This window comes from Microtus pennsylvanicus, chromosome 5 (assembly GCF_037038515.1).
Source record: "Microtus pennsylvanicus isolate mMicPen1 chromosome 5, mMicPen1.hap1, whole genome shotgun sequence".
Lineage (NCBI taxonomy): Eukaryota > Metazoa > Chordata > Mammalia > Rodentia > Cricetidae > Microtus > Microtus pennsylvanicus.
In genome coordinates, this window is record NC_134583.1 from 85,454,659 (window position 1) to 85,469,742 (window position 15,084).

The 15,084-nt window shown below is 52.7% G+C and overlaps 1 protein-coding gene across 9 annotated transcripts in view; it reads right to left on the minus strand.

The window, feature by feature from the left end:
* Positions 1 to 401: 401 nt before the first annotated feature.
* Positions 402 to 15,084, minus strand: part of Cttn (cortactin) — a 35,328-nt gene continuing 20,645 nt past the window's right edge. For 5 of the 9 annotated variants that reach the window (XM_075972912.1, XM_075972910.1, XM_075972907.1 and 2 more), the window contains 7 exons: positions 13,262 to 13,317; positions 9,895 to 9,964; positions 7,272 to 7,420; positions 5,148 to 5,237; positions 4,462 to 4,627; positions 2,666 to 2,737; positions 402 to 1,750 (listed from right to left, as the gene is read on the minus strand). In XM_075972912.1, the coding sequence (XP_075829027.1) occupies positions 1,614 to 1,750; positions 2,666 to 2,737; positions 4,462 to 4,627; positions 5,148 to 5,237; positions 7,272 to 7,420; positions 9,895 to 9,964; positions 13,262 to 13,317 (740 nt within the window). In that variant the 3' untranslated portion in view covers positions 402 to 1,613. Of the gene's footprint in view, positions 1,751 to 2,665; positions 2,738 to 4,461; positions 4,628 to 5,147; positions 5,238 to 7,271; positions 7,421 to 9,894; positions 9,965 to 13,261; positions 13,318 to 14,628; positions 14,740 to 15,084 lie in introns of all 9 variants that reach the window. The other 4 variants (XM_075972905.1, XM_075972908.1, XM_075972909.1 and 1 more) reach the window with 1 other exon arrangement.

The window sequence follows — 15,084 nt, forward strand, 5'->3', positions numbered from 1 at the left end:
GGCCCCACAAAGCCAAGTCTGACTACAGCCATGCCTTCCTTGCCACGATGGACTGTACCCTCAAACTGTGACCAAAATAACCCCCCTTGCTCCCTAAAGTTAGTTTTGTTGGGATGCTTCATCACAGCCACAAAGCCTAAGACATGCAGCAAGCACTTAAGCGTCTGGGCTGTCTCCCTGCTCAGATCCTTGCTGGAGAAACTGGTGGCCTGAGAGCACGCCTCAGCCGAAAGCGCCTGTCTGGAGCGCCCTTTCAAGGTTCCAGGGCTGTCCAACTGCCCTGGCAAGGGACAGTGCAGCCTTGAAAAAGGGCACCTGTGGTGGGCCCCTGGGAACCCAGCAACAATGCCACCTTTAACAGGAGAACATGGAGATAAAGCACTGCAGGAAACCACACAGCAAACGGATCAAAAAAAGTTTATTCTGAATATTTAATTTAAAAAATTGATACCTATGAGGTGTGCTACAGAATTCCAGATGATAATTCATATAGAAAACCCGACCTAACAATGGAAAGGCAAGGGTTCTGCAGGAAAGAACATGGAAAAAGATGGGTATCAATCCTCATGTATCTCAATCGTGGGGACTCGCCTACAAGGACATGCTGTCTGCCCGACTGTGCGACCTGGTGTCTCAGAGCCCTGAAACCACCTTAGGGACAGTTGCTCACGGGGCCTGTGGCAGGCACCCAGGTGGGAGCCTTGGCTCCCTCAGTCCTGTTTGCAGCCACATCAATCAACCGACTGCAATTGAACATGATATTTGGCAAAAAGAACACAGCCCCCCTGCAGGGAACATGCTTCTGAAAGCCTGCAGGGAAAAGGTATCTGCCTGTGTGTGTGCCATACACAGCACATTCCAGGCTGCTCAGGGCTTGTGAGTAGGTCCAGGACCCACCCCACCCTCCCATGTCGCAGGCCAAGCCCAGGATAGCTGCAGCACATTGCTAAGATGTGCTTTGTGCTGTGGGCCCTGAATGCAGACAGGGGAAGATAACACTTCAAGGAAGGGCGGGAGGTGAGGCTGGACCTGGACTGGGGTGTAGGGAGGTAAAGAGATGGGAGGAGGAGGCAGAGTACCGAAAGCTCGGGATCCTGGCAGAGGGAACTTCACACGTAGTGTCAATGCTCCAGGACTCCCAGCATTCCCCTCCACCACCACCTCACTTTCCCTTGGTCCCCTTTCCTTTCATCCAAACACTGGACCCCAGGGAGTCCCCTCACTGGGCAGTCACTCCAGGAGCAGGTTCCATCCTTGGGGACCCCAACTGCCACGGGGGGTGGAGGTTTGAGGCCACAGATACCACCAACCTCAGGAGGAGCAGAGATCCTGAGGCGGCTAACACACCACAGTCAACTTGGCAGGAAAGAAAACACCCGGGATGGCTCAAAGTCATCATCCCAAGTTCTCTATGAACATGATTATCAGATATTAGCAAATTCTGTGGCAGGACATGGCCTGAAGCATCAGCAGAAGTATTAAATATAAAGGCAATATGTATATTCCCCTCCCCACCTTCGGAAGAAGAAAAAACAAAGCAGAATCCAAGTCAAACCCACGCAGACGATCTGTAGTGTGAGCCTCGTGCTGGTGCTGGCGGCACTGGCGCTGCCCTACTGCCGCAGCTCCACGTAGTTGGCTGGGAAGAGCCCGTATCTGCCCTTGCACACCCCACGCCACCAGCCATCGTCAATCATTTCTATGTTGGTGATGATGTCATCAGGGTCAAAGGAGATCTCATCATCGCCAGCTAGGGAGGGAGAGCAGAGAGAGAGAGCTCAGATGGGAATGTCACCTGGCCAGGCAGAACGACAATGCAGATGAGACCAGGACACCCACCCAGCAGGGGACAAGGGTGTGGAGAGGGCCTCTGCAGTTAGACACGACAAGGAGAGCAAGGAGCAGGGATGCTAGAGGATTGCTAAGGTTATACACGAAAGTCTAGATTCTAGAGAAATGTGAGGTGAGGGCCAAAGAGTTACAGAGTCCACAAGTATACAGGAAATACATGCCAGGTCTCTGTTCAGAAAGAAAGGGGACTAGAGAATCCTTCCACCTCAGCCTGGGGGCCTAAGGATTTGAGGGAGTCCCGGTCACGCACCCCATAAAACAATGCTCAACTAGTCCCCTCTCCCATATCATGTGAGCACACCCATCCCACCTGGGCTAACAGAACAACTAGGTCATGTGGCATGAATGTGCTGAAGTGGCACGGGGGAGGCACATGTGTGTAACCTCTTCATCGGGAGAGTGGTGTATGTTCATGGGAACCCTGTCCCCAGTCTTGCACACTGAGTCTGTCTTAACTAAGGAGGATCTGCAGCTTCAGACCCGCCAGGGTTCAGAGGAAGAGGAGTTAGAGGTGGACACAGACACAGGACCCTTCGCGGCATCCAGGTAACTTCTCTAAGTTACTTCAAGATGACTGTAGGGACTGTACCTGAGCACAGTAATGTGCTCCTAAAGGGTGAGCCACTGGGGAGACCAGGCAGGAGGACTATTTAAGCCTGGGAGTTCAAGATCAGACTGGGTATCACAGACCCTGGCTCAAAAACAAGCATAAACAGCTTTGTATTCCTGCCCCGAACCGGTCTCAGGAGGGGAGTGGCTGGGAACTTCACCCAGGGCAGAAACATCTGTGCCCACAGCCCAGTTAGTGCCTCACCAGCTTGGTAGTCATACAGGGCGATAGCAGTGATGCCCAGGTCACTCTCATATCCATCGTAGGTATCATCCTCTGTAAGCAAAGCAGAACTGCTGAGCAACATGTCAGCCCCCACACACCTCAAACAGATTTCCCAAGGACAGACGCAAGAGCGCGCTGAAAAAGAGACCTCGTGCTAGCAGCTGGGTTCCTACATGGCAGGCACTAGGACAGAGGAGCAAGCTGTCTCCTAGAAACAAAAGGACTTGTCCTGGCTAGTTTATGTCAACTTGACACAAACTAGAGTCACCTAAAAGGAGGGAACCTCAATTGAGAAAATGCCTCCATAAAATCTGGCTGTAGGGCATTTTCTTAATTAGTGATTGATGGGGAGGGCAGGGCCCAGCCCATCATAGGCAGGGGGTGCTATCCCGGTGCTGGTGGTCCTGGGTTCTGTAAGAAAGCAGGCTGAGCAGCACCCCTCCATGGCTTCTGCATCAGCTCCTGTTCTGGCTTCCTTCAGTGATGGACAGTGCTGTGGAACTGTAAGCTGAATGAACCCTTTCCTCCCCAACTTGCTGCGGTCATGGTGTTCCATCCCAGCAGAAGAAACCCTGACTAAGACAAGGCTCTTGGCTTTCAAGAGCAAAGCTCAGACACTGAGCTCTGACACACACAGGGAAGCATGGACACATGGACACACGGACAAGTAACAAGTACCAAGACCCTTTGCCAAACCTAGCGTGAAGGCACCTGCCATCCCAGCACTTGTGAGGCAGAGGCAGGAGGATTACCCCCACATTCAGGGCCAGTCTGAGCTACACAGTGAATTCTAGGCCAGCCTGGGCTACTACTTACTGAATGAGACTGTGGTGGTTTGAAAACAAATGGCTCCCATAGGATCATACATTTGAATGCTTAGTTACCAGGGTGCGGCATTATTTGAAAGAATTAGAAGGACTAGGAAGTGTGACCTTATTGGAATAAGTGTGTCACTGGGGATGGGCTTTGAGGTTTCAAAAGCTCAAGCCAGGCCCCAATGTTGCACCCCTCCTACCCTCTGCCTGCAGATCAGGGTGTAGCTCTCAGCTACTTCTCCAGCACCATGCCTGTCCTGTCTGCTGTCATACTTCCCGCCATGATGGCGAGGGAGTAAACCTCTCAAACCACAAGCAAGGCACCAATTAAATGTCTTCTTTTTAAGACCAGCCTTGGTCACAGTGTCTCTTCACAGCAATAGAACACTGATTAAGACAGAGACTGGAAAAAAAAAAATCTGATGCCACTAAAGCAAGAGGAGGAGGCCCGGGAGACGGAGGCTGGGCATCAAGGCCGTCCTGGGCCTGTGAGGCTGAGAGCCGCTGTGGCACTCTGCACCCATCCCCAGGTAGGATGAAACACCTGCAGGTAGGATGAAACACTTGCACGGACCTGAAACTTCGTTTTCAGAATAAACAAATCAACCTCACTGTCTGCCTGCTGAAGCACTGGTTCACCTTCAAAGCACGGGGAGATGTGGCCTGAGGCAGCTGGGCAATAGGGAGAACCCTCCAAGGGAGGATTCACCAGGCCAGCAGATCCCTCCCTGCTGCAACCTTGACCATTCCTGCAGCACAGTGTGGGCCTTCCCAGGACCACAGGATAGGAGCACGGCCTACTAGGCACTACTGTGTCTAATCCTCCCCAACCCAGGGTGTGACACAGAACTCACATTCCCAGGTAATCAGACAGCAAGTCAACCCTCTCCTACACAATGGAGGAAAGGACTTCTCAGGACCCCTTCCTCCCCTGGGCACAGCTAGAGTGGGGTCCAGTACCCGCTTGGTAGTGGCCAGAGGCCTCTGTGGTCTCATAGACAGGTTCCGAGGCGTAGACTAGGCTTTGCTGGCTGCTGGCTTCAGGGACACCGGCAGCCTCGGTGCTGTACACAGGCTCAGGCTCAGAACTTCGGTAACTTGTTTCCGCCTTAAATGGTGCTGCATCCTGCAGAGAGACAAGCAGACATTTCTCACGCTGTCACCAAAGATAGAAGAGCTCCACTCACAAGGACCTCCAGAGTTAGACAGATCAAGGCAGGGAGTAGGGACAGGACGCTTTCTGTGGAGAGTGACCGCGCAGGGCAAGCCATAGGCCAAGGAGGTCACTCAGGTCTGGAACTGGTCCCGCTAGGGAGGGATGAGGCAAAGACTCCACAGAGCTTCTTGTGAGGAGGCCACAGGGACCAGAGAACAAGACCCTCCAGGGGCTAAGGGAGAACACTGTCTCAGGCCAAAGGACAGTCAGTTCCAGAGGTAGCATAGTTGGTATGACCAACTCACTAACCATGGGGCACCCACACGACCACAGACCTCGCAGAAGTCACAGGAAGAGGAAGGCCATGGTGCCAGGGGCTGCCCAAAGGTGAAGATCCAACTTGGGGGGCTCTTTGCTCCAGGGAGACAGGGGTCGGGTGGCACACGTCTGCAGGTGTCAAGGGCAGCCAAATGGTCAAGTGACTACCCACCTCATAGATGGGGCTGGAGGGTGGTTGGTCCTCAGCTGGCTGAGGACTAGGGGATGCAGGGGGCGTCTGCTTCTTGGCTCTGGCTTGCTCCTAAGATAGAAGGACAGCAAACGCATGGTTACCCGGTCAGCCAGGAAGTCACATCTGCACTTTGTAAGGGGGCGGTGCCCAGGTGGGAAGTCTGGAGCCTGCTGGGAGAAGTAGAAAGCACTGGTCACAGGGTCAGATGGCTTTGAAGTAAAGTCACACAGTCGTGCTTTCTCAAGGACTCTGCCAGTGGTACTCCTGTGCCAGAACACTTAGCTATACAGTGGACAGCGACACTGGACAGAGGTGCAATCAAGTAGCCACTCCATCTTGCCTTCAGCTCATTTCCCAACTTGGGGCTCTGAGCCAATGTTACCATGGGCCAAAAGTTACAGGGACATCTTAACGGGTAGGTACTTTGTGCACATGGGGCAGATATGACCCCTGAGGGCTGTCAGGTGGACTGCTCTCCAAAGACCACTCCCCGACAAGGCAACATCCTGGTCCCCAGGATTGCAACAGAACACCAAGAAGAAAATGGGAACCATTCCAGAAGACAGAAACCATTCCAGGCTGTCAGTGGCCCCATGTCACCCCAAAGTTCTGACGAGAGAGAGGTAGAAGAGACAAAGTTGGGGGGGGGTGACAAGGAATGTAGAGGGTCGGTGAGGGAGGTGGCCTAGGGATCCTGAAGGCAGCTCTCGGGATCTGCCCAAAGCCTCCAGGGCCACAGCTAGGCAACATCCCTCAGGATGGACTTCAGGGCTGCAGCATCAAGTATGGGGTGTTCTAACCACATGGGGAGCAAATTCAGATAGCAGCATGGGAAATTTACCGAGATCCACATGTCCCCATGGAAGATGTTCAGGGTTGCAATCAGGTCCCAGAGAAAAGAGACAGGACTGAACCTCACCTAGCCACTCCACACCCTCTCCACCCTACTGCCTAGGAGGTAAAATGGTCACACTGTGTGGTCTCTAGGGAAACATCATAAAGACTCTAACAGACCCATGGAGCTGCCTACTCTGAACCACCAGGACAACCATGGCAATCACCGAAGATGAAACACCCCAGGCATCAGTGGTCCTGTGCACCTGAGGGCAGGACCCATCTGGGTGATTCAAGCCTAAAACACAATGAGGGGGCCAAACTGTCGAGTTAGCCCAATTGCAGCTGCGGGCTGCGGGCTGGGGGCTCTCCCAGCCCTCCCACACCCAGCGGAGTGCCAAGAAGAGCCCTCGCTGTCAACGCATGTTTAAAGTCACACAGAGACTGAGGCACAAGATCAGATCTAGTCTCGTCAGCTCAAAACACAGAAGATGGTATGCTGGAGTCTCATCTCCTGGGGAGAAGAAATGGGATGGGCAAGACAGAAAAAGACCACATGGCAGAGGAATTAACATCAAGAGACTCTGAGACCAGAACTAGGCGGTTATCCAGAGCCACATGGCCCAATCAGCCCACAGAAATCATCTACAAAGAAGACAGAACATTGCGGATGCCATGTGTGCACTGGGGATGAACAAAACCCTATGTGCGAGCCCTCACTATGAGACTGGGCCTCTGAAGGGAGGAGATGCACACTTGATAAACTCATGGTCACTACTACACACAGTTGCAGGCCCTGAGACACACTGCACAGGGGCTCAATTGTCAGTGTCCATGCTCCCAGTGCCTTCTGCCAACCGCATGCCATCCCTTTTAACCTGTCTTCCTCTGTGAGGTCACAACCCCACTATCTCCTGGGGGCGGCATCCATCAGTTTAGATGGAGCCTCACGTTCATAAAATATTTCTGCATGACTTACTGAGGATTCTGCTTCCCAGCTGTTCTGGAGAGCCATCCAGCATACACATGTGGCCAAGGGGCTGAGGGCTGAAGGATCCAGGTAGTGGGTGACCAAGTTACTCTAGCCTGCCTGGTAAACAAGCCCTCCTACCAACTCCTCCTGAATCTAGCTGGGAGCAAAGGAACTCCTTCTCACAGAGGCCTCAGGAAGGAGCCTTCCCCTTCCCACTTCCTCTACTCCTCCCAGCGTGCCCGCAGCAGACTCTAAGGAAGCTAGGCTCCAGAATGGGGCACAGCCTCATTACTCACTTCCAGCTTCCTCCGAGCCTCCTCCTGCTCCTGCCTTTCCTTGGCCATCCGCTGAGCTCTCTCCGCTTCTGCCTTCCGCCTGTCCTCCTGCTCTCTCTCCTTCGCCAGGTTTTCAAAGTTAGCTCGGATATCACTGGTTTTACTGGTCACTAGAGGAAAGAGAGGACACGTCTATTTCAGAACACCTCACCAGGACAAAAGTCACATCAGGGTGACCTTGGGGAAGACCCAGGGAACACAGTCAACTTGCCTGAGGCCAGCCACACACCAAGCCCAAGGGAGACTGATGGGAAAGGAAGCCTTGGGTCTGGACCACAGTTAAGCCAGACACTATCATAGTCAAGCATTACGTGCTCAGGCTGAGTGAAGCAACAGCTAAACTCTCTAACCAGGAAGGCTGGGTTGGGATGCGGCTCAGTAGGAAAAAAAGACCTAGAATTTCCCAATGAAGGGCTGCGGCGTGGCTCAGTGACAGCAATGTTGTACTGCCTGGCATACAGAAGGCCTTGGGTTCCATCCCTCACACCACAAAAAAAGGAGGGTGGGAATGGTTTTAGAACATTAAAAAAGCATTGGCTTTCAATACATATAGACCCTTGGATATACGTCCCCCCATTCTGTGTGACAAAAGTAGGAAGGGTGTCAGTCAGGACCGGCAGATGCCTGTCTCAGAAGGCTTGTTCACGGAACGCCATTTTCCAGATGGAGCCTGTCCAGTAAAGAAAATGCGGAGCTGAGCCAAGTGTGGCGGTACACACCTGCCATCCATCCAGAACTATAGAGACTGAGACAGAAGGGCCAGCCTAGGCTACTTGAGGCTGTCTTCAAACAAACAAAACCAAACCAGAATAAACAAACAGAGAAAGGAAGGAAGAAAAGTATTGCTGTTTGTCAATATGAAAGTGAAGTTTTCAAGCAAAACTCCTGGGAGGGCAAGGTCAGGACACATACCAGGGATCTCAGTACCTGGAGTCTGTGGCAGGAGGGTTAGGTTACGTAAGTCACCCTGAGCTTATCAGTGAGCTCAAGACTGGCCTAGGCTACATTGTGGAACCTGTCTACAAAGACAAACAAGAAGCAAACAAATCTGAGTTTCTGGACATTTGCAGCTGCTACCAAGGTGTGCTGGCTAGTTTAATATCAACCTGATACAAGCTGGCATCACTGGAGAGGAGAGAGTCTCAACTGAGAAAACGCCATCAATGCAGGTAAGTCTGTTGGACAATTTTTTAATTAGTGATTGATGTGAGAGGGCTCAGTGCATTGTGAGTAGTGACACCCCTGGGTGGTGGTCATGGTTCTATAAGAAAGCATGCTAAGTAAGCCATGGAAATCAAGCCAGTAAGCAGCTCCCCTCCACGGTCTCTGCATCAGCTCCTGCCTCCAGGATCCTGCTCTGCCAGAGTTGGTGTCCTGACTTCCTTCAGTGATCAACAGTGATATGGAAGTGTAAGCCGAATAAACCTCCACAAGTTGCTTGTGGTCCTGGTGTTTCATCACAGCAACAGAACCCTAACTAATACAAGTAGGACAGCTGTTACTTAAAGGCTGTAATGAGATGAGTGACAGATGTGACCTCTCAGAGTGTGTAAGGGCTCTGTAGTTGGGTAACAGGACTAATCTGAGGGCTGGCATTCTGAACACAAGGTACAGATAGCAGCCCGCTGGGTGAGCAGAACTCCGGAAGTACTCATAGACCGCAGCCCAGGGGAACCCCCAGCCCTGGGGAAACCACAGCCCACTGGGCCTTGGGCTCACACAGCTTCCCTGAGAGCGTCCTCCCCTCAGTGCCTAGCATGGCCATTCCTGTTCCCTTTAAAGGCTCAAGCAGGCAGAAACCCACGGTCCTGCAACAACGCCATGCTGTTCACCCAGTCTGACGCGGAGACTGACTTCCATATTATATGTCTCCGTGTAAGCACCTCATAGGTTTATTGTTTTAAAAACAAGTATTTACTCCTTCTCCCCTTTTTAAAAGACTGGGTCTCACCCTATAGTCCTAGTTGGCCCAGGCCTTGATAAGTAACCCAAGTTGGACTTGAATTCATGACAAGCCTCCTGCCTCAGCCTCCCAAGTGCTGAGATTACAGGCATATGCCGCCATGCCTGGACCCTTCTAATTTGACACAAAATAGGTATCAATAAACAAACACGGTGCCGGCAGAGGTCTTTGCAAAAGGCCTCAATGGTTTCCATAAGTGTCAAAATGGCCCAGGAACTGATGATCTACATATCTGTCATGGCCAATGGTCATTCTACCTACTGGTGTGAGTTAGCGATCTCTAGCCTACATGCAAAGGACATGCTCTGAAGGCATCTCATCTTCACATACCCAGGAAGCACATGAAAGGACATGCTTCTGAGCCCCAGGCAAAAGCTTGTGGGTGAGGTGCTGAGAAGCCTCTGCTTCTCTCCATAAACCATGAGGCGTTATGAAGCTCAGGCTATAGCTGGGACCAGTGAAGAGAAGTGGGCTCAAGGGATATATGTAGGCTGCTCCCAGAACCTGGCCACCCGCAGCTCTCATTAGCACCCCACATGGTGAGACTTCTCTCCCAGCCATGCCTAGGAGACCATGGGGCACAAACACTGGACACAGTGCTTTTGGGCTGCCAGGACTCACCAGCCTCAATGGGGACAGTCTTCTGGTATGCAGAAGGCACCTGGGCCACATCTTCAAAGGTAGATGCATTCTGTAGAGACAAAGAGAAGTCACGGGATAGTGTCCTCGCTCCTTCCCAGCCAGGACAGTTACCTAGGGACTGTGATGGGCCTCCCCAACTTTCAGAACACCTCTACAGCACGGACCTGTTGCCCCAATAATCCTGCACTCCACAGACTCACCAGGGCTCAGTTCCCCTTTTGCAGACTCACCAAAGACCATGCAGACACACACTCTTGCACTTAGAACGTGAGTCACACTGTGAGGCCCTGCAGGTCACAGGGTCACCTGGCCACGCCCCCTCCGTGCCTTCCTGTAGGCTCTTTCAACAACCCACACCTCAACCATGCTTACACTCTCCAGAATTACTCTGGCAGGGGTCACAGAAGCCAGTGGCTGACCTAGACACAGGCTGACAGGGCACCGACACCAGCGACAATCCCCAGTCATGTGGCTTCTAATGGACACTCAGGGTTCAGAGCATTCTGTGCCCCCAACACCCTGCCTGACCTCCCATATGAAGCCATTCCCAGCTGAGAGCCTCCAGGTCAGAGCTGAGTCCACCTTAGCCACCACCACCAATCCGTTCCCTATTCCCAGACTCCCTGCTCCTAAGCCCGACCTCATCCTGCTCCTCCAGAACAGCCTTCACCTAGTTATCCAGGAGGTTCTTGTTTGCTCTGCAACCTCGGCTGCTCTGCCCTCTCCTAGAAGACCCCTAATCCATCTCTCTACACCCCACTCCCTTCTATCACTCACCCATGCCCCACTTTCCAAATCACAACACCCTTTTTTTCCTAAAGCGTGCTGGGAGGGACACCTAGGACCTCTCCAATCCTAAACCAGTCTCACTACTGAACTATACCTAGCCCCTCCCGTCTCTCCCATTCACCACTTCCTGGGTCTCCCTCCTCAGACTCTGCCCATGTCAATCCTTACTCCATCTTCTCCACACAGCCTGGCTCTGGAGCCCAACAGGTTTGTCCCTGGGTACCTGTAACTGCCCAAAGCTACCATGGAGGAACACTCTTCCTCTCTAGGGAAGGATGGCTGGCATCAGGGTCACCACCTCATCTCAGTCACTATGGGGATGACCCCTGCTCTCAGGACAGCCTCATGGAACAGCCTGGGTCCTGATCCCACCCACAGTCCCTTGGGCAGGAAGGACCCTGGGCTCTTCCACAGGGCAATAGACAAAGAGAATGGCCACGCCTGGCTGGCAAGGGCGGAAGAGACTTCTAACCACATCATTTCCTGAATCCAATTGCACAATGTCAGCGGTCGCCATCTTTGTGGTTGCCATCTTTACCATCACCACCAACCACAGACACCACAACTTCCTCAGTGCTAGCCTCTGAGTAACTTACTTCCTCACATCCTCTGCCACAGGGCTCTCAGCCAGACACCTGGTCTCCTGCCACCTCACCCAGCCTGCCTGCTCAGTCTCTGCTGACTAGCAGGTGAAACACTGGGGGTGCCCCTCAGCAGAGGTGCCTTCTTCCCACTGAGAGCCCTGTAGCACTCTGGCTACCTAAAGCCTCATTAGCCTCATGTTCTCTACCCGAGTTCTGTAACCCTGCAAGGCTCCGCCACTGCCTAGAGTCACTCACATCAATCCTCCCTCGTGTGCCACTGTGCCTGGACACAGGCTCCTTCAGTAAAGGACTGGCTCCATGTTCCAGAGGCTTCCCAGGTCCTTCCCCTCAGCAGGAAATGATGCAGTGAGAACTGTCTCCCCTCACTCTTCCACGTCTGCAGTGATCTCGGGCCTAAGCCAGGCTCCTGGCTGCGTTCTCTGCTTCACTGTCACTGGCCCCATCTTTGTAGACAAGCTCTTGTCTACCCTCAGGTAGACCAGGGACCAATGAGAAGGTTCGTTGGACAAAGGCCCTTGTCACCAAGTCCAGTGACCTGGGATCCACATGGTAGAAACCAACTCACACAAGCTGTCCTCTGACTGCCACGTATACTCTGTGGCACACACACGTGCACACATATACATACACACTTACATGTATACATGCGTATACATCATTTTAAAATTCAGTTTCTCTGGCTTCCTCAGGGACATTTTGCCCAACCAATTTCTGTGAGAAGCTCTGGTGACATGGCAGGTGCCGTGGGTGATGCCAACCACGGTGAGCCTCAAGCCTAGCAAAGAACAAGTCTGTGGGTGACCCATGCCATGTGTGACCACAGTCAAGCACAGGAGTGACCATCTGCATCTATGTAGTCAAGAGGATCCAGCTCACCTCAAGTAGAGGAAAGCAGTGCCTGCCAGGCCACTGGAGAACCTGTAGAGTTGTCTAGCGATACCCAACGCTTTCCCCACCACGGCTGATACACCAGGAAAACAACTCTCACCGGCTCTCAGCTGACCCTGCAGGGTCCCGAAACTGATCAAAAGCATCAACAGGCTGATGAGGGGGATCTGGCAAGAGGGAACAAACTGTTTCCATAGGAATGTGCTTTAATCCTAAAGGATAAAGCCAGACAAGATGGCACCTGCCACCAATGCCAGACTCTGGAAACCCAGGCTAGCCTGGGTAGTAGAGCAAAACCCCATCTGAAGAACAGAGTGAAAAAGGTTAGTCCAGAGACCAGTGCGTCCCACCTGTGAGCCATCTGCAGCAAGACTAACAGTCTACTGTCTGTCGTCATGACAGCCAGTGACGAAATGTGGCCAGTAAACACTTCCAAGGAGCCGGGCGGTGGTGGCACACGCCTTTAACACCAGCACTCGGGAGGCAGAGGCAGGCGGATCTCTGGGAGTTCGAGACCAGCCTGGTCTACAGAGCTAGTTCCAGGACAGGCACCAAAGCTACAGAGAAACCCTGTCTCGAAAAACCAAAAAAAGCCGGGTGATGGTGGCGCACGCCTTTAATCCCAGCACTCGGAAGGCAGAGGTAGGCGTATCTCTTTGAGTTCGAGACCAGCCCGGTCTACAGAGCTAGTTCCCGGACAGGCACCAAAGATACAGAGAAACCCTGTTTCAAAAAGAAAAAGCACTTCCAAGGTGCCAGCCAAGAACTGATTCTTGCCTGGCCTACTGATAATAATTAAAAGTTCAAACAGTCACACATCCCCAAGACCCTTGCATCAAGTGCGGGCTCCAACTGAGATCCCCACTGCTCACTGCTCTGCTGTGACCAGGCCCTTGGCTCACTTGCCTCAGCCCCAAGGGTGAAACAAAACGGACGCACAATGTGCTACATGAGGTGTGCAGGGCTCCCAGGACCATGGAACGACATATGCCTGATGTCAGACCACCAGTGTTGTGAGCCAAGGACCCTCGGAATAACATCCCCACAACACCTCCTGGCCTTACCTTGTCCATCCGATCCTTCTGCACCCCATACTTCCCGCCGAATCCTTTGGCGTAGTCTGAAAGGTGGTAAAGGCAAAACTTACGTGAGGCTGAGGACAGATGAGCAACAGCGAGCACATGCACGTGGGTCCACAAGACAGCCCAGGGACACAACCAGAGCAGAGGGATGTGAAAGCTGCCCAAGGACGGACTCTCGTGGCAAAGCCAGCTGTCTGACCACAGTGCCCAGTGCAGGCAAGGAGCAGGTGAGGTGTGGGCATGCTTCCAGGACTGGGGATAGGAAGGGGAGGGACAGCAGGCCAATGGGAAGGAAGCCGAGGAGGGAGGGCACAGGACAGGCCTTTGCAGTGCACACTTCTATAGCACAGTCTTCGCACCAGCCAGGGCCTTATTCTCTCTGCTTCCTGGGCGCCTGCTCTACTGGGTGCTAAATAGAGGCCCCACCGTAGTTTGTTCTCTTGCTTTTTAAAAGAAAAAAACAAAAACAAAAAACTCTGTGTCGAAATGCCACCAGACAAGTATGTCTGTCGCTGCCACACACACAAACACATGAAAGTGACAGTCATGCAGCCTCGACATCACAGGAACCAAAGGCCACCTCCACATAGTCTGCAGGGCCAGTACTAAGTACATCCAGCCCAGGCCTGATGGCATCTGGGAGCCTAAAACACTCCACCCTGATTCAGGGAATCACATGCCTCTGCCTGGACCCTCGGGTTCTGGTGGTCCAGTCTCTCACGGAGAGGAAAAACCGGCAACAGCTACTGAGATCCCCAGGGCACGCCTGGACCTGCCTGTATCAGCCATGAACACAGTGTGCATACGGCGTGGCTCTGGGCGGAGATGCTACACACAGACAGTGTGGCAAAAAACAAAAACTCCAAACACACAAAACTTGTATACCCAGCCAAAAAAACAAAACAAAACAAAACCACTACAAACAAAGACAGAGACCACATGAAACATGCCTGTCTTTCTCCATGACCCTAGTATTTAGTTAAAATCAGGTCTGGGAGAGTAAACCCACCTCTGTGGGTCAGAGGCAATGAGGAGGGGCTCAGAGGTTCAGCACTGGTGGTCAGCAGCAATGAGGTCAGAGGTATCCGCTGCAGAAACTACACTGGCCTGGCCTGCAGAGTGCCTCCTAACTTGAATCCTACAGGTAAGAGGGGAAAAAGAATCGGGGGTGGAGGAGCAAAGGGACCGAACTCCAGGATGTAGCTCTAACATGAAACTGGGTGGAGGACAACATCCCTGGCAGCTGGTGGCATAGGGAGCTGTCACAGGCACTGTGGTGAACCCTGAAGTCTATGCTGCGAGTCAGCTGCACTGCAAGGGCTGGTGGGAGGAGGAAGGGGCAACTGTGCCTTGCTGGGACTCGTGCTTGGCCAATCTCTCCTTGTAATCAAACCCCACAGCGGAGGAGTCCTGCCTCTCGGACTGAACACCAAATTTGCCTCCGAACCCAGTCTTATAGTCTGGAGATCCACACGAGACAGTGGGGAGCATGACCGAGAGAGGAAACAGCCAGGTTAGAATCACGTGAGCATGTGCAATGGTCAAATACATCACGTTCAGACAGCAAGAGCGCTGGTTCGGGCCTGATGTTCTAATGCTGACCAAAGAACTAAGGAACAAACTTAAAAGTCAGTACACTTCAGCAGATAATGCAGAAGTGGGTTCAAAACTGGATGGTTTAGTTAAAGCTACTCCACACATTAAGGTTTTCCTGCAGGGTCCTTCCCAGGAAAGGAACAAGAGAGGGGTTACCAGCCCACTCATTCCCTGTGCTGGAGGGACAGCTGGGGACAGCTACAAGTGTT